Here is an 18,354-nt window from a genome sequence, read left to right as displayed (position 1 = left end):
AGGTGTCCATAGGTGTGTGGATTTATGTCTGGGTCTTAAAATTCGATTGCATTGATCAATGAGTCTGTTTTTTTGCCAATACCATTCAGGTTGTATTACTATACCTTTGTAGTACAACTTGAAATTGGGAATGGTGATATATCCAGCAGTTCTTTTATTCTTCAGGATTGTTTTAGCTGCCCTGGGTTTTTTGTGTTTTCATATGGAGTTGAGAATTGGCCTTTCCAGATCTTTGAAGAATTGTGTTGGAATTTTGATGGGAATTATGTTGAATCTGCAGATTGCTTTTGGTAAGATGGTCATTTTTACTATGTTAATCTCACTGATCCATGAGCATGGGAGATCTATCTTCTGATACATTTTTCACTTTCTTTCTTCAAAGTCTTTAAGTTTTTAATCATATAGTTCTTTCACTTGCTTGGTTAGAGTTACCCCAAGATATTTTATATTATTTGAGGCTAATGTGGAGGTATTGTTTCTCTGATTTCTTTCTCAGACTTTGGTTGTTTGTATATAGGAGGATGCTGATTGAGTTAATTTTTTATCCAACTACTTTGCTAAAGGTGTGTTTATCAGCCATAGGAGCTCCTAGATGGGATTTTTGGTGTCACTTGTATATACTATCATATCATCTGCAAATAAAAATACTTTGACTTCTTCCTTTCCAATCTGTATCCCCTTCATCTCCTTCAGTTGTCTTATTGCTCTAGCTAAGACTTCAAGTTCTATATTGAATAGGTATGGAAAGAGTGGGCAGCCTTGTCTTGTTCCTTCCTGATTTTAGTGGAATTGCTTTGAGTTTCTCTCCATTTAAGTTGATGTTGGCTATGGACTTGCTGTAAATTGCCTTTATTAAGTTAAGGTGTTCCTTTATCCCTGATCTCTCCAGGACTTTTTTTTGGTTTTTCGAGACAGGGTTTATCTGTGTAGCTTTGCACCTTTGCTGGATCTCACTTGGTAGCCCAGGCTGGCCTTGAACTGCCTGGCTCTGCCTCCCGAGTGCTGGGATTAAAGGCCTGTGCCACCACCGCCTGGCCCTCTCCAGGACTTTTATCGTGAAGATGTGTAGGATTTTGTCAAAGGCCTTTGCTGCATCTGATGAGATGATCATGTGTGTTTGTTTTTTTCTTTCAGTTTGTTTATATGGTGGATTACATTTATTGATTTTTGTATATTGAATAGCCCCTGCATATCTGGGATGAATACTTGATTATGGTGAATGATCTTTTTGAGTATTTTTGCATGTATGTTCATAATGGAAATTAGTCTGTAATTCTCTTGCTTTGTTGAGTCTATTTGGTTTGAGTATCAGGATAACTGTGGCCTCATAAAATCAATTAGGCAACATTCCTTATATTTCTGTTTTGTGGAATAACTTAAGGAGTATTGGCATTAACTCTTCTTGAAAGTCTGGTAGAATTCTATGCTAAAACCGTTTGGTCCTGAGCCTTTTTTGGTTAAAAGACTTAAAATGATTGATTCTAGTTCACTGGGGGTTATAGGTCTGCTTAAATTGGTTATCTGATCTTCATTTAACTTTGGTAAATGGTACATATTGAGAAAATTAACCATGTATTTTAGATTTTGCAGTTTGGTGGTATACAGGTTTTTAACATATGTCTTTATGATTCTCTGGATTTTCTCAGTGTCTGCTTTTTGTTTTGTTTTGTTTTCTTTTTAGTTTTTCAGGACAAGGTTTTTCTGTGTAGCTTTGGTGCCTGTCCTGGATCTTGCTTTGTAGCCCAGGCTGGCCTTGAACTCGCAGAGATCCACCTGGCTCTGCCTCCCGAGTGCTGGGATTAAAGGCGTTGTGTGCTACCACCAACCACCTGGCCTCACTGTCTGTTTTGATGTCCCCCTTTTCATTCTGATATTGTTCATTTGGATTTCTCTCTGCCTTTTAGTTTGGATAAGGGTTTGTCAATTTTACTCATATTCTCAAAGAACCAACCCTTTGTTTCATTGATTCTTTGTATTCTCTTTGTTTCTCTTTTATTGATTTCATTATTTCTCCATGTCTACTCTCGGGTGTAATTTCTTTTTGTTCTAAATCTTTCAGGTGTGCTGTTAAGTTGATAGTTGAAGAGCTAGCTCTTCAGTTTGCGTTTGTTTTGTTGTTGTTCATGTAGGCACTTAGTGCTATGAACTTGCCTCTTAGAACCTCTTTCTTTGTGTCCTTTGCTTGGGTGTGTTGTGTATTCATTTTCATTCAATTCTAGAAAGCCTTTTATGTCCTCACCCATTTTCATTGATCAGTTTCCATGAGTTTGTGAGCTGTCTGTTGTTTTTGCTCTTCAGATTTAGTCTGTGGTGGTCTGATATGATGCAATCTGTGAGACTTCTTTTGTGTCTGAGAATATGGTCAATTTTGGAGAAAGTTCCATGAGGTGCAGAGAAAAAGGTATATTCTTTTGTGTTTGGGTGAAATGTTCTGTAAATATTTATTATGTCCATTTGGTTTATAACATCTGTTATCTCCATCCTTTCTGTGTTTAGTTTTTGTCTGGATGATCTGTCCATTGGTGAGAGTGGGGTACTGAAGTTTCCCACTCTCGGTGGGTAAGGGTCAACATGTGATTTAAGTTGTAGTAATATTTCTTTTAAAAACTTGGGTGCCCTTGCATTTAGGGCATAGATGTTTAGAATTGAAATGTCATCTTGGTGGGGCTTTCCTTTGATGAGTGTGTAGTGTCCTTCCCTACCCCTTCTGATTAGTGTTGGTATGAAGTCTATTTTGTTAGATAGTAAAGTGGCTATGGCAGCTTGCTTCTTTGTCCATTTACTTGGAATATCTTTTTCCAATCTTTACCCTGGGGTAATGTCTATCCTTGATGTTGAGGTGTGTTTCTTGGATGCAGCAGAAGAATTGGACCCTGTTTTGCATTAATTCTGTTAGTCTGTGTTTATTATTATTATTATTATCTTATTTTTATTTGTGTTCATTGGTGTTTTGCCTGCATGTATGTCTTGACAGTGTCAGAAGCCCAGGAACTGGGGTTACAGACAGTTGTGAGCTGCCATGTGGGTGCTGGGAATTGAACCTGGGCCCCTGGCAGAGCAGCAGCCAGTGCTCTTAACTGTTGATCCCCCTCTCCAGCCCCTAGTCTGTCTTTTTATTAGGCAATTGAGATTATTGATATTGAGAGATATCAATGATCAAAGATTGTTGATTCTTTTTATTTTGTTGGTGGTGGTGAGTGAGTGAGTGAGTGAGTGTGTGTGTGTGTGTGTGTGTGTGTGTGTGTGTGTGTGTTTCCTCCCTTTGATTTTGCTACTCTGAGATTATTTATTCCCTGTGTTTTCATGGTTATAGTTAACCTCCTTAGGTTGAAGTTTTACTTCCGGCACCTTCTATAGGGTTAGGTTTGCAGATAAATGTGCTTAAATTTGGCTTTATCCTGGGATATCTTATTTTCTCCATCTACGGTGATTGAAAGTTTTGCTGGGTATAGTGGTCTGGGCTGGCATCTGAGGTCCCCTAGAGTCTGCAGCACATCTGTCCAGGCTCTTCTGGCTTTTAGAGTCTCCATTGAGAAGTCAGGTGTAATTCTAATAGGTCTGCCTTTGCATGTTACTTGGTCTTTCTCCCTTGCAGCCTTTCATATTCTTCCTTTGGTCTGTACGTTTAGTGTTTTATGTGACGAAGGGACTTTGATTTCTGTTCTAATCTATTGGTGTTTCTTGTACCTCCATAGCCATCTACTTCTTTAGGTTAGAAATTTTTTCTTCTATGATTTTTGTTTGTTTGTTTGTTTGTTTTTGTTTGGTTGTTTTTTGGGGGGGGTTGTTTGTTTTTATTGAGACATGGTTTCTCTCTGGAACTCACTTTGTAGCCCAGGCTGGCCTCAAACTCAGATATCTGCCTTCCTCTGCCTCCCGAGTGCTGGGATTAAAGGTGTGCACCACCGCTGCCTGTTATCTGGGCCTTTGAGCTGGGTTCCTCTATTCCTATTATTCTTTGATTTGGTCTTTTCACAGGGTCCCACATTTCTTGGATTTTTTTTTTGGCGGCAGCGGGGGGGGGGGGGGGGGGGGTGGTTTCGAGACAGGGTTTCTCTGTAGCTTCGGAGCCTGTCCTGGACTAGCTCTGTAGCCCAGGCTGGCCTTGAACTCACAGAGATCCACCTGCCTCTGCCTCCTGAGTGCTGGGATTACAGGCGTGTGCCACCACTGCCCGGCTTCTTGGATATTTTGTGTCAAGAGTTTTTTTAGATTTAACATTTTCTTTGACTGATGTATCCAGTTTTTCTATCCTATCTTCAACACCTAAGACCCTTTCTTCAGTGTCTTGTATTCTGTTGGTGAAGCTTGCCTCTGTAGTACGAATTCCCAAATTTTTCAAGTCCAGAATTCCCTGTCTGAGTTTTCTTCTGCTTCCATCTTCAGGTCATGAACAGTTTTATTCATTTCCTCACGCTGTTCATGTTTTCCCGGGTTTCTTTAAGGGATTGTTCATTTCCTCTTTAAGGCCTCTACAGGCTGTTTAAGGTCTTTTTCTTGAGCTTTAGCTATAGTGATATTTTATTTGTATTGAAATGTGATTTTATTTGTATGTTAATTAATAAAGTTCCCTTGGTCAGAGCAAGCCATAGCAGAAGCTGGGCAGTGGTGGTGCACGCCTTTAATCCCAGCACTTGGGAGGCAGAGCTAGGTGGATCTCTATGAGTTCAAGGATACAGCCAGCATGGCGACACACGCCTTTAATCTCAATACTAACCACAGAAGATCTGGAGGTCTGTACAGACAGGCAGTGACGAGGAGGTCATGTGGCTGGGTTTACAACCAATGAGAAAGCAGAACAGAAAGTCTATAAAAAAGAAAAAACACACAGAAGTAGCTCTTAGGCGGAGAGGAAAGCCAGAGCAGCAGTGAAGGGTGAGGTTTTCAGCTCTCAGCTATTGCTCTGACCTCTTGGCTTTTAACTCTGCAATTGGCTCTGTGTTTCTTATTTAACAGACGGCTACATCTACATTTAGCTGTGTTGGACTCCTCAAGGCCTGCTGTGCAAGGGTTGCTGGGCTCTAGTGGAGACATTGTCCTGGCAGTTACTGTATTTTTCTGCTGCCATCAGGGATCTGGGATTGGGATGGTTACACGTCTGCATGCTGACATCTGCTTTTGCCTCTGTTGGGTGTTTGGTTTCTGCTTTCTGTCTGGACTTGAGATTGTGATGGCTGTGTGCTGCCTTGTAGAGAATTTCCTATGGATCTGTTTCTCTGGCTTGCTCAGCTGGTGTGTTCCCAAGGCGTGCCTGCTGGGGCTGGAGGCTGAGTTAGTTGGATGAGGTGGGGGAAGGAAGGTTAGAGAAGACCTCTGTGATCTGTTGGGGATGAGAAGATGGGTGCTGGGGCTGGAACTTGAGGGGAGAGGCTCCCTGGCAGGCTTGGCCCTTGGGTCAGCAGGGCTGCCTGCTGGGGTTGGAGGCAGGGATAAAGCAATGAGTGGTGGGCAGGAGGCTAAAAGGGGAAGATCTGTGGTATCCACAGAAGGTAGGGGAGGGGAAGTGGCAAAGAAGGCTGCCACAGGTGTTCTGCCACAGAGCTGGGATGAGACTGGGGGATTGGATCTGGGGGAACAGGAAGAGGTGGGGATCTGCCTACTTTTCATTTTCAATTAAGCAGTTTCATGAAATCACTATAAGAAGAAATGGACTTTTCTCTGGGAAATGCACTTGGTGAAACTGGAGGATTATAAAAGTAGGTATTCATGTATGTGTGGCCCGCCTTCCATGTTTGGTTACAGAGTAATTCTCAGCTAGAAATAAACATTCGTTTTTCACTTTATCTCTCGGTGTAGCGAGAGCCACCTGCCTCTGCCTCCCAAATGCTGGGATTAAAGGCATGAGCCACCACCCAGCGGGTGAATTTTAATTTCCATAGTTCTTTTGTTACCACAGTGGCTTTAACAACAACAGTAATAACAACCTTTATTTTTTTATTTGAGAGAGAGAGAGAGAGAGAGAGTGTGTGTGTGTGTGTGTGTGTGTTTGTTTTGCCTGCAAATATGACTGTGCATCACGTGTGCAGTATCTGTGCAGGCCAGAAGAGGGTATCAGATTCCCCCAGAAATGGTGTTACAGAGGGTTGTGAGCCACAGTGTGGGTGCTGGGAATTAACCTGGGTCCTCTAGAAGGGCAGCCAGTGCTCTTAACCACTGGGCCATCTCTCCAGCTCCCCGTGATGGCTTTTAAAAGGCACTGGGAACATATTTGAAGTTGCTCAGCACTGAGTACATTACCTACTGTAAGAGAGAGCCACAGTCCATGTTTGGAGCCCTCTGTCAGAATCCTCAGAGGATCGGTGGCAGGATGATCTGTTACACAAAGTGTCTGCCTATGGCCTGCCCACATCGAAATCGTCTCTGTGTTACAGTACCCAACACGGTAAATCCTGTGTAAGGAAACACTTGTTGTCCGTGTTCAGGGTCGGCGATTTTCCGGATTGTGAGTCTGCGCTTGGTTGAAACCTTGTATATGGAACCAGTGTTGAGTGTGTAGCCAGGCCGGCCTTTACGCTTACTTCATCAGCTTCACAGTTGACTGTGAGACTGAAGGGTAAGACATAGGGCTGCAGGAACGGGCTCAGGGGTTGAGAGCACTGGCTGCGGCGGCGGCTCTTCCAGAGGACCTGGGTTTAATTCCCAGCACCCACATGGCAGCTCACAACTGTCTGTGACTCCTGTTCCAGCGAATCTGACACTCTCACAGACACATACATGCAGACAAAACAGCAATGCACATAAAATACAAATGAATAATTTAAAAAAATAGTTAAGACATAACAGCAACATTTCTGTACATTACCAGTGTTTCAATCAGGAAAGTCAAGATTTTTGTTGTTCGTTTTTTGTTTTAACTTCTCAGCGAAGCCATGGCTACACAACTAAAACTCTAGACTTGAAACCACTTATATGTACAGTATTGCCATTATTTATACTTTTAAACGAGGAAAAAAAACTTGTAAGTGGCGAGCTTTTGTGAAGGCCATTTTGGTGGTGGGGTAGCAAATCATGGTCTGCTGACTGACTATTCTTATTAACCACGAGGTAAGTGTGATCTTAAAATGGTTTGTCTTGTTTTTAAACACTGATTTGGGAGGGGTGGATAATGAATGCATGTACCATGGCACACATATAGGATTTGGGGAGGGGGTGTAGATAGTACATGTACCATGGCACACACATGGGAATGAGTGAGAATAGTGTATGTACCATGGCACATGTACAGGGGTACAGTTTGTAAGTTGCAGTTTCCTCCAGCGGGGTGTGGTGACCCACACTGTGAAACCATTAATCGCAGAGGCAGGTGGGTCTCTGAGTTCCATCCAGGGCAGCCAGTGAAATCCTGTCTAAAAGAAAATAAGGGAGCTGTTTTTTTCCTACCATGTAGGTCCTAGGAACCACATTCAGGTCACCAGGCTTGGGGATAAGTGCCTTTACTCACTGACCCCAGGTTTTTAGATGGTTGAAAATGCAAGCAAAAGTATGTAAAAGTATTTTATTAATTCTTTTTTTTCAAGATTGCTGACTTAGGCTGGTCTCAGACTCAATATAACCAAGAATGATGTTGAACTTCTGGCTTCCCAGTGCTAAGGCTCAAACCTGTGCCTCATGTATGCTAGACAAACATCCTGCCCACAACCCCCAGCCCTGACGTGTCCATAGTTTCATTAGAACAGTCATGTTCTTTCAGTTATGGACCGTGTGGGGTTGGTTATCTAGTGAGTCTGAGCAGATCGTCTCTGCCAGGAGAGTCAAAAGTCACTGCAGGCACTCAGCTGAAGGGGTGGCTGAACACCCATAGCCACAGCAACAGCCATAGCCAAATCACAGCCACAGCTAAATCACACCCACAGCCACAGCAACAGCCACAGCCGAATCACACCCACAGCCACAGCTCACCCACAGCTGAATCACACCCACAGCCGAAACACACCCACAGCCACAGCTCACCCACAGCCGAATCACACCCACAGCCGAATCACACCCACAGCTGAATCACACCCACAGCCACAGCTCACCCACAGCCGAATCACACCCACAGCCACAGCACACCTGGACTCAGGTGCTGTCAGACATACCGGGGTCTCCAAATACAGTTAAGCTCGTCAGTGTATTTCCTATGGTGTCTACTTAGTATTTTTAAACTTCAGTATTCTCTAAAGGTCCTAAAATCTGTGCCAAGATATAATTCATCTACTATTTTAGCGTGACCCAAAAGTTATTTTGCTCACTCCCTAGCTGCTTCTGGTGCACCAGTTTCGGCACTTAACTCCATATGCTGCTGATTAAGTGTCTACCAACTAGGCCAGTGGTTCCCTGCTGCTGCTGCTGCTGCTGCTGCTGTGTCTCAGCAAGACCTCCAAGGTCTTTGATGTAGGTGGGGCTTTCCCCAGATCCTGACGACTTCATAACACATTGTGTGTTGTCTCCACGGGCCAGAAGCCTTCCCTGTGCCTTTCCAAATGAGTGCAGGACAACCGCTTGGCTTTTGAAGTCTAGTATGACTAGTGTTCTGGTGTTCCTAGATTCAAACTTTAAAATCTCGATGTAGAATTTTAGAAAAGGGAGCACTGCTCTCCCCATCCTTACAGGAGAACAGCACCATGCTTCATGGAGGACTCTACAGCCGGCAGAACCCTTGGAGGACCGCACAGGGCCCACATAGTTTTTCCTCCGCTGCACAAACCAAAAAAGCAACAGAAGTTCATTCCACAACACACCTAGGAAAGTCAGTTTTTTGTTTCTGTATTCTTTTGTTTTGGGTTTTTTTTTTTTTTTTTTAAGATTTATTTTTTGGTTTTGTTTTGATACACAATTTTGCTACACAGCTCAGGTAGGTTCAGAACCCACAATGTCATCCCTGTCTACATTCCAAGCCAGAGGCACCACGCATAACCCTGTATAATATAAAATAATAGACAAACAGGGCTGGAGAGAAGGCTTAGGGAAAGTGCTTGTACAAGCATGAGAACCTGAGTTCAGGTCTCCAGAACTCAAATAAAAAGTCGGGTGAAAGCCAGGCAGTGGTGGCGCTCGCCTTCAATCCCAGCACTTGGAAGGCAGTGGGAGGCGGATCTCTGTGAGTTCGAGGCCAGCCTGGTGAGTTGGGTGGATCAGCACATGTGGCCAGCCAGTCTAGCTCAGTCCGTGAGCTCCCAGGGTCAGTGAAAGCCTGTCTCAGAAGATGGTGAGTGCAGGGTGGATATGGCCAAATACATTGTATACACACATGAAGTTCTCAAGGACTAAATTAGAACTGTATTTAAAATACACGAGAAGCAACTGAGGAAGATAGCAAGGCTGACTCTGCACAAACATGTACACACACACACAAAATTAAGGGAAGGGGAAGAGGGCTCCGTAGCAGTATGAGAGTGCTTAAGGCCTTGAGGAAGGAGACAGGGAGCAGAAAAACTTGACTCAAATGTCATAGTCAAGTCACTTCGAAGTTTCTTGGCTGGTGGACAACTGCCACACCATACAACTTCCCACTACAACCCCACTGTTCCTGCAGAAGGAAAAGCAGGCTTGCAGTGACCAGGGGAAATCCTGGCTCTCTGTGAAGAGAAAACATTTCTTTGTAGGATGGCGAAGGTTGTTACGGTTGTGGTATCATTCGTGGTGGTCACCATTCAGACCTTGTGTGGCCGTCTTCATCAGCTTTCTGCCATCTTGTCCAGGATCAGGAGAGGGGCAAGGATTCTGGATCTGTTAGTTTCCACAATGCAGCCGTTTAACAGCATCTCATCCAAAATGATGTGGACTTTATCCAAATTAAACATTATCTAGGTTCTGTTAAGGAAATTAGCTTGAGTATTTACAAATATAAATAGTAACATGGCCTAGTCTGGTATTTTCCTGGTAAATAAGCCTAAACATAAGTTTTGTTTTTTTGTTTTTTAGGTCCTTAGTAAAGGTTACCTTCATAAACATGTACACACCTAAATTTACCTTGGCTAAGCAAGTTCCATAAGTAGATATTGAAATGAAACAGCTCCTCAAATTATGTTTGTGTGTGTGTGTGTGTGTGTGTGTGTGTGTGTGTGTGTATTTGTGCTCAGGATGGAACTCAGGGCCTTGCACATTAGGCGGCACTGTAGCACTAAGCAACATCCCAATCCAGAACAGCACATTTTGTTAACCAAAGTGGGCTAGAATCTAGTACATGCCAGGAACACAGCAAGTAACATTTCAGCAAGAAAACAACTTGACCTCAGTAATAACACAATGTATGCTCAATGCTCTCTATGCTCAAGGCATTGTGACCGATGCGATACTATATTATCTCAGTCTTCTCTACAGTCCCCATGTACACAGAAGCAAATGATCTAAAGTCTTTGGCCAAGGTCACACTGGTAAAAGCCAGATCTGGGCTGCACTGACTGCTCTGCTCTCCAGGATTCTCTTGAGGAGCCTGGGGCTCCAAGTCAACACCCTCACCCCCAGGGCTGTACCTACCCACAAGCACCCTCCTGGGCCTGCGCCATCAGCTGTCTTCTCTGCCTGGCAGAACAGTCCAGAGGAGAAAGGACTAAAGGAGGGTAGGCATGCTAACTAAACTCCCTAAGGATGGAAGTTGTGAGTTTCACAGATGGAGAGGTCCAACACTTGGATGATGAAGGCTTAACGTGATGGAGCACTTACTGGAAACTAGTCTCTGTATGGGAAGAAGAGGGCACTGGGCAGGGAGAAAGCAGAAAGAGCCATACTCCCTGAGAACACATTCATCTGGGCATCTAACTGGAGCAAGATGGCTGCAATCCTTGAGTGTTGCTTAATTTTACATCTGGAACCTGAGATTCTGGTTTTAAAGAGCTGTTTGAGAAGAAGAAGCTGTTTCAGATAGACAAACTTCATTCGACAAGTGGGTGATTGAGTACACACACCAGTGAGTTTGTAATTATGAATCTTTACAAAACAAATTATAGCCTGACTTTGCTCAATTCCTGATGTCCAAAGTCTCTATTGTATTTGCTCAGTGAAGTCTGTCTACAGAGGATGGGACAACCTGTGAATGAGATTCAGTTTCCATTATACTCTGTTAACATCTCATTAAGTTCTGTGCAAATAGCCTGCTAGCAGAATGCACTTTTTCAGGAGCCGATGGGAACTGTCCTGAAGTGACCCAGAAAAAAAAAAAAAAAAAAGCTTTGCTCTGATATACCTATTAATAATGTCTTCCAATTATATAGATGATTGCTTTGTCCCAGACCAAAGTAGGGCTGGGATGAACATTAGACTCAACCCTGCTCATCAGAACCAGCAGCCAGAGTTTACAGTCTGAGACAGCGGGAACGCAGCCAGGCAAACAGAAAGACAGGGCTGAGGGGCTGGGGATCCAGCTCACAGGGCAGTGCTGGTCCTGTGTTTGATCCCTAGCACCCCATAAACAAGGTGTAGGAATGCATACCTGTGATCTCAGCTCTTTGTGAGTCGGGGGTAAGGACAGGAGGATCAGAAGCTCAAGGTCCTTTTTGGCTACATGGCAAGTTACAGGTATTCCTGGGATACATAACAGCCCATCTCAAAAATAGAAAGGGATTAAGCAGCACAGGTGGCCGAAAGAAAAAGATCCTGGAGCCCTCTGGGTAGGTACTGAGGGCCGTGGAAGCCTTAGTGACTTCTGTATCTTTGATCTTCTTTGAGATAGGAAGAAACCTAACTTCATCTGCTTAATTGGTGCACTGGGTCAAACTGTCCCATCTTCAGCAAATAAATGCCATTGTCCAGGTGCTCCTTGAGCAGCTGCCTGACTGTTTTGAAATTCAAATCATCATTTATCACCCCCACATTGCAAGGTCCTTTGGCAAGCCTGACTTTCCCAACCTCCTGGAAACACGAGTTAGGCAGTGAGTTCACTCTGCACTGTGGTTATGTGACTGCCTATCTGTGTATCTGGCTCACACCCTAATGATCACCCGGTTCTACATGAGCAAACCATAGACCAGATCCCAATGCAAAGCAAAGGCCTGAAAGCTGATGCCCCCCCATCACATGACTCCTTTAAAATAAGAATCCAGCTGTTCATGTCTTGATTTGGTTTATGAGCAACTTGTACGCACTGTTGGAGCCAAGGTTAGTGGCATTTGGGCCATAGGCCAGGGACCAAAACAGTATCGTATACGCCAAGCCTCAAGGCAATAAACACAGGCAAATACTTTAGCTCTGACGTTTGGAACAGGAGGAAGCAAGAAGAGACTGGACTGTGGGTCCATTAATTCAAGTGATTAGGGAAAGAACTTCCTGCAGGTTAGGTTGAACATGACTGACCCCGAAAACCACAAACAACTTCCCAAGGAACACATTTTCCTAAGCCCATGTTTCTCAACCTAGAAACCCAACCTTGTGGGATTTCTATGGAAGGCAGACTGGATGGAACACCAGCTGTGTCTTACACAAGAATTTTCATCTCCACCTCCTAAAACATGTTTCTCACATGATGTTCTTTTGTTTTCCTTGAGACAGGATCTTAGGTCGTCTGACTGGCTTTGACCTTGTTATGGTGGTTGAGGATGACCTTATATCAATGCGGTGGGTTAATAGTCCTTTAACAAATGAGAGAACAGAGCAAACCAGAGTCAAACAGAACTTTCAGAACAACCACAAGGCAGAGCCCAGCCTAGACACAAAAATGGCCAACTCTGGGGAGCTGGAGAGGTGGCTCAGCAGTTATGCACACTCACATGACAGCTCACTGCCATCTGTAGCTCCAGTTCCGGAGATCTGACACCCTCTTCCGAACTCCTTGGGCACTAGTCACGCATGCAGCACACAGACAGACAGACAAAACATCCATACACATAAATAAAATAGATCTAAAAACATTTTTAAGTATGAACGTCTGGGTCTGTCTGTACTTCCTTCTCGCTTGCTTTGCTGGCGCTGAACCCAGAGTCTTAGGAATGCTAGGCTGAGGTTCCCCCAGTGAACCTCACAAGGACAAGTGAGCCCTAACTCCGATGCTTCTCATAACTTGCTGTTAGGATTTTTGACTAAAATAACCAAGACACAAGGGATGAAGTGAGTAGACCAAGGGAGAGAACACACTTAAGAGTTGGATGTGGGGACTCATCCCGTGATCCGAGTACGTGGGAGGCTGAGGAGGACTGCCACAAGTTGAGGCCAGCCTGGGGTACACAGCGATTTCCTGGCCAGCCTAGGCTACAGAGCCTGTCGCCACTAACTAACTAACTAACCAACCTAACTAACTAACTACAAAACAAAGGAGATACAAAAGTGAGGCCATGGGGTGGGAGGAGGCAGGAAGCGGACTCTTGGGTCCGCCATTCACATCCCTTTCGCAGGGGAATGCAGACCCCTTGAGAACGATCCTATCTGAGCCTCTCAGCATTGGCTGGAGGAGCACCTGGGTGCACACACACAAGGCTTTGGCTCACTGGGAAGTGGAGTCTGCACTGGGATGGCAACCCTGTGCAGTGCCTGCTCGGCTGGCCGCTATCTCCCTCAGTCCCTGTCTGAACTAATGGCTTTGCCGATTCTCATCCCACCAGGCTGCGATTAGCACCTGTGGGAGCAGTTCTCTGCTGTACAGGTTCTGGACCTGTAAGGGACACAGGCTTTTAGGATGTTAGCAAAGAAACTAGAGCTGGGCTCTGGGTCTCAAGTACAGCATGGCCATGAATCTCAGCCGTGCTAGGCACTGATCAGGGCGGCCTACAAGCCGTCATTGTCTAGGGATGTCCTCTGCTAGAGGGTGGCAGACACAGAGAATGCATGCAACACTGACGTCATTCCTTCTGACCCAAGCTCTGTGATAATAAGGAAAGTGTGAAACAGGAGGCTTTGCAAACCATAGCAGTCTGGAGTGTCAGGGCCAGTGGCTTTGGGGCTTGATGGGTTTATAAAATAAAAGCATGTTCTAAAGAACTGTCAGCTGGTCCACAACTTTAATCCCAGCACTTGGGAGGCAGATGAGGCTAATCTCTGAGTGTGAGGCCAGCCTGGTCTTTATAGTGAGTTCCAGGACAGCCAGAGCTACATAGAGAAACTCTGTTTTGAAAATGAATAAGTAGATAAATAAAGTCTCAGAGATCATGGTCTATTTCATCAGTTGTATAAAAACAGAAATATTCATCATCATAATGGGGGGGCAGAGGTAGGCAGATCTCTCTGAGTTTGAGGCCAGCCTGGTCTACAGATTGAGTTCCGGGTCAGCCAGGACTATACAGACAAATCCTGTCTTAAAAAACCAAAACCAAAAACTGTCCGTCTATCCATCCATCCATCCATCCATCCATTCATCCATCCCTATGTAGCCCAGGCTGGCCCTGGACTTCAACCTTTCCAAGAGCAGGGTAAGTGTCCTCTAAACCAAACCTTTGGGGTTCTGGGCTACCTCATATTTGTATGGGAGGGAGTATAAAAGGACACCGAGGGCCTGGAGAGATGGCTCAGTGGTTAAGAGCCCTGGCTGTTCTTTCAGAGGTCCTGAGTTGAATTCCCAGCAACCACATGGTGGCTCACAACCATCTGTAATGAGATCTGGCGCCCTCTTCTGGCCTGCAGGGATACATGCTGATGACATTACACTGTATATATAATAAATAAATAAATCTTAAAAAAAAAACAAAGACACTGTAAGGATGCCAGGGCTACGGGCTTTCTTCCTGTGTGTGTATATGGGCAGTACAGCTACCCCCTAGCTGCTGCCCTGCTCCCAGGCCTGGGACAGGGTGAGTGAAGAAGAGCCTGGTTGTGTGTGGGGGTGGGGTGACTTAGGTCACTGAGGTGCTCAGCCTCAAGTGGGCAGGTTGCCCACCAGGCACCACTGCACCACGGGGTTCCACATACTAGAATGAAGGGTTCCAACAAGCCAGAGTTCCTGAACTGATTTCTCCTGCGTGGGTCTTTTTTTGTTTAAATCCCAACTGTCTTGTTCTGGAAGTCTCAGCCGGAAGTAGTAGAGCAGTGTGTGCTGGAGAGAAATGTAAGCAATCCGAGTCGGCCTTGCAAGAGCCTTCTTGAGAACTCACAGAGATCCGCCTGGCTCTGCCTCCCGAGTGCTGGGATTAAAGGCGTGCGCCACCACCGCCCGGCCCAGGAAGGCTTTCTTACACTCAGCACTCCAAAGACTGGGCTCTAAGTGTTGGGAGAAGCAGGTGGCAAGTGTGACAAGCGCCTGTTCCAACCTGGTGGCTCTAGGGCACAGTCCTGGAAGCAGTGGCTGCTCTGGCCGCCTCTGCGGCAGGCACTGAAGAGCGGGCTGGAGAAGGCTGCCCTCCCTAGGGAAGGCAGGAGCTAGGGTGCAGCCTCCATGGACTGCCGATTCCCTGCTGCAGGAGTCTCTCTCTGCACAGCTCCTCTGGAGCAGATGGCTGAAGACAGCCATGTGTGAGGCGAGTGAGTCTTGCTGTTTTTTGGATTTGCTGTTTTTTGGATGGTTCCAGTGACAGTAACATTTTAAGAGAAGTTACTCTGGACTGAAACCGACAACGCAGGAAAGAAAGGTGAAATGAAAGCAGGGGGGCCGGGTGTGGCGCACACCTTTAATCCCAGCCCTTGGAGGCAGGGGCGGGTGCATCTCTGTGGGTTCCAGCTCAGCCAGGACTACATAGAGAGATCCTGTCTCAACAAACAAACAAACAAACAAACAAACAAACAAACACAAAGGCAAAGGAGGAGAAAAACCACACGCCGGATTGGGGATTTAGCTCAGTGGTAGAGCGCTTGCCTAGCAAGTGCAAGGTCCTGGGTTTTGTCCTCAATTCAAGAAAAAAAAGAGAGAGAGAGAGAGACAGAGAGACAGAGAGACAGAGAGACAGAGAGAGAGAACACGCCTGCCCATCTTTCCACTAAAGGCTAGTTAGCACAAGCTACTCGACATAACCAGTGTGACTCCGATACACACCCTGCCGTAAAGCGCCGCTTCACGGCCACCCTTCGGCGGCTGGACATGGAAGAAGCCCTTCAGTTCTGTCACCTGGAACCATGGCAAGATCCCAGTCTAGGCTGAGAGGCGCTGAAGCTCCTCCAGCCTAATTATTCCCCTGAAATAAATGTGTCTGCTCAATTCCCCCCGAATTAGGGGCAAGGCCGGAGGTGGATCTTGAGATTTAACTCCAGCAGTATCTGCTAGCTCTTGGCATTCTCATGACTTTCAAAATATTTTTAAAAGCTTTTTCTTTTTTTTTTTTTTTTTAACTCCCCTGTCCAATTAAAAACAGATTTATGGCCGGGTGGTGGTGGCACACGCCTGTAATCCCAGCACTCAGGAGGCAGAGGCAGGTGGATCTCTGTGAGGCTACAGAGATAGTCCAGGACAGGCTCCAAAGCTACAGAGAAACCCTGTCTCGAAAAAATAAAAATAAAAAAAATAATAATAAAAAAATAAAAACAGATTTATTTTGAATTGCTTTAAATGGCTTAATTAAAATAATGTCACAGGGCTGGAGAGATGGCTCTGTGGTTAGGAGCACTGCTACTCTTCCTGTAGATCTGGGTTCGATTCCCAGCACCCACCTGGTGGATCACAACCACCTGCAACTCTAGTTCAGGGGACCCCTTCTTCTGGCCTCCAAGGGCACCAGGCATGGACAAACATGACATAGAACACCTCCACACATAAAATAAATATTAAAAAAGATGTCACACACACTGTCTGGTCTTAGATCTCTTAGGATCACAGATTTAGGTCACTTGCCACTAGAGGGCAACCACCTTTCCTCAGATGTGACTATGACCAGATCTTCCCAACAAGGGTAAATGGCTATTTCTCCAGAACAGTGTGCCGATGCAAACGAATACGGATTCTGAGCAGTGGTATCTACTGTGTACATACTGCACATAAACACACACACATACACATGTTGTAACTCATAGATTTGTTACCTGCTAATATAAATACACAATACACAATTGTAATTATTTTAGAGTTAAGCCTAATATGTTTTCAAAGGATGTCTTTATCAGTTTCAAGTGATAGGCAGATTTTTTAATAAAATATTTATTTTCTAGTTTACTTTGGGTGTATGTTCATGAGTGGGTTTATTTATTTATTTTTTTACGCTTTTGTTTTTCAGTGTTTTATCATGTAGCACTACCTGGTCTAGAACTCACTCTGTAGACCAGGCTGGCCTCGAACTCACAGAGATCCGCCTGTCTCTGCCTCCTGAGTGCTGGAATTAAAGACATGTGCCACCGTGTCCAGCCTGTTTCCGTACATTTATGTGCACTGCATGTGATCGGGTGCCTGAGGAGTCCAGAAGAAGGCATTGGAACCCTTGGAACTGCAGTGAGAGGCAGGTGGGAGCTGCCTAGTGTGAGAACCAAATTCAGGTTCTCAAGAGCAGTAAGTACTCTTAAAGATTTATTTATTTATTATGTACACAGAAGAGGGCACCAGATCTCATCACAGATGGTTGTGAGCCACCATGTGGTTGCTGGGAATTGAACTCAGGACCTCTGGAAGAGCAGTCAGTGCTCTTAACCTCTGAGCCATCTCTCTAGCCCCAAAGCAGGCAGGTTTTTGGAGAAAAATAATCTTAGAAGTCAACATATTATACTTGTAGAGACTTGTAAAAAGCCTGGGCAAACTGGTGTTGTTAGGTGCTGGGACTGAGTCCAGGGCCAAGCACATGCTAAGCCCGTGCTCTGCCATGGGGCTGCATCCCCAGTCCCAGAGACAGTTTTGATTTAAGAGAGAGAGAGAGAAAAAAAAAAAGAACTTTTTCTGCTATAAAAAGAAATGAACATAAGTCAGGTAATGACTTTAACCCTCCAGGTCATCCCCCAGAATGCCACCTTCCTTCATGAGGGGATTCTGGGAATTTACCCTGAAATTCAGTCTCCCTGAGAAAAGCACTTTTCCTGTGTGACACACATTTTGAACAAACCTATCTGATATGGGTAAGCTAAACCAACATATAATAGTTATTTTTTAAACATATAATTTATTTTTACTTTATGTGCATTGATGTTTGCCTACGTGTATGTCTGTGTGAGGGTGTTAGATCTTGGAGGTACAGACAGTTGTGAGCTGCATGTGGGTGCTGGGAACTGAACCCAGGTCCTCTGGAAGAGCAGCCAGTGCTCCTAGCCGCTGAGCCAACTCTCCAGCCCCATGTAATAGCTATTTTTGAATACCGCCACCTCATTACTTTGTTTGGAGAGAAAGGGATCTTACAGAGCATTGTCTCTGAGGGCTGGGAGAGGTGTGAGGGAATGACCTGCTGTGGGGCTGCCTCGGCAGGGTCACAGGTGAGTGGTGTCCTGGAGTCTGCCAAATCACCTTCCTATGTGATGGCACTTACCTGATCACACCTAGAGCGGGCTTTGCCACATACCATGGAAAAATGTTCTGAAAAAGGATACATCTAGTTCACTCTGAAAAAGAAA

The 18,354-nt window shown here is 45.0% G+C and overlaps 1 protein-coding gene across 1 annotated transcript in view; it reads right to left on the bottom strand.

Moving 5' to 3' along the window:
- Positions 1-9,427: 9,427 nt before the first annotated feature.
- Positions 9,428-18,354, bottom strand: part of Ap4s1 (adaptor related protein complex 4 subunit sigma 1) — a 43,646-nt gene continuing 34,719 nt past the window's right edge. Inside the window, exons 5-6 of the mRNA XM_036206418.1 lie at positions 18,331-18,342; positions 9,428-9,785 (exon numbers count right to left, since the gene is read on the bottom strand). Of these exons, the coding sequence (XP_036062311.1) occupies positions 9,657-9,785; positions 18,331-18,342 (141 nt within the window). The 3' untranslated portion in view covers positions 9,428-9,656. The remainder of the gene's footprint in view (positions 9,786-18,330; positions 18,343-18,354) is intronic.

Source organism: Onychomys torridus, chromosome 14 (assembly GCF_903995425.1).
Source record: "Onychomys torridus chromosome 14, mOncTor1.1, whole genome shotgun sequence".
Taxonomy (NCBI): domain Eukaryota; kingdom Metazoa; phylum Chordata; class Mammalia; order Rodentia; family Cricetidae; genus Onychomys; species Onychomys torridus.
This window is presented reverse-complemented; position numbering and strand designations above follow the sequence as displayed.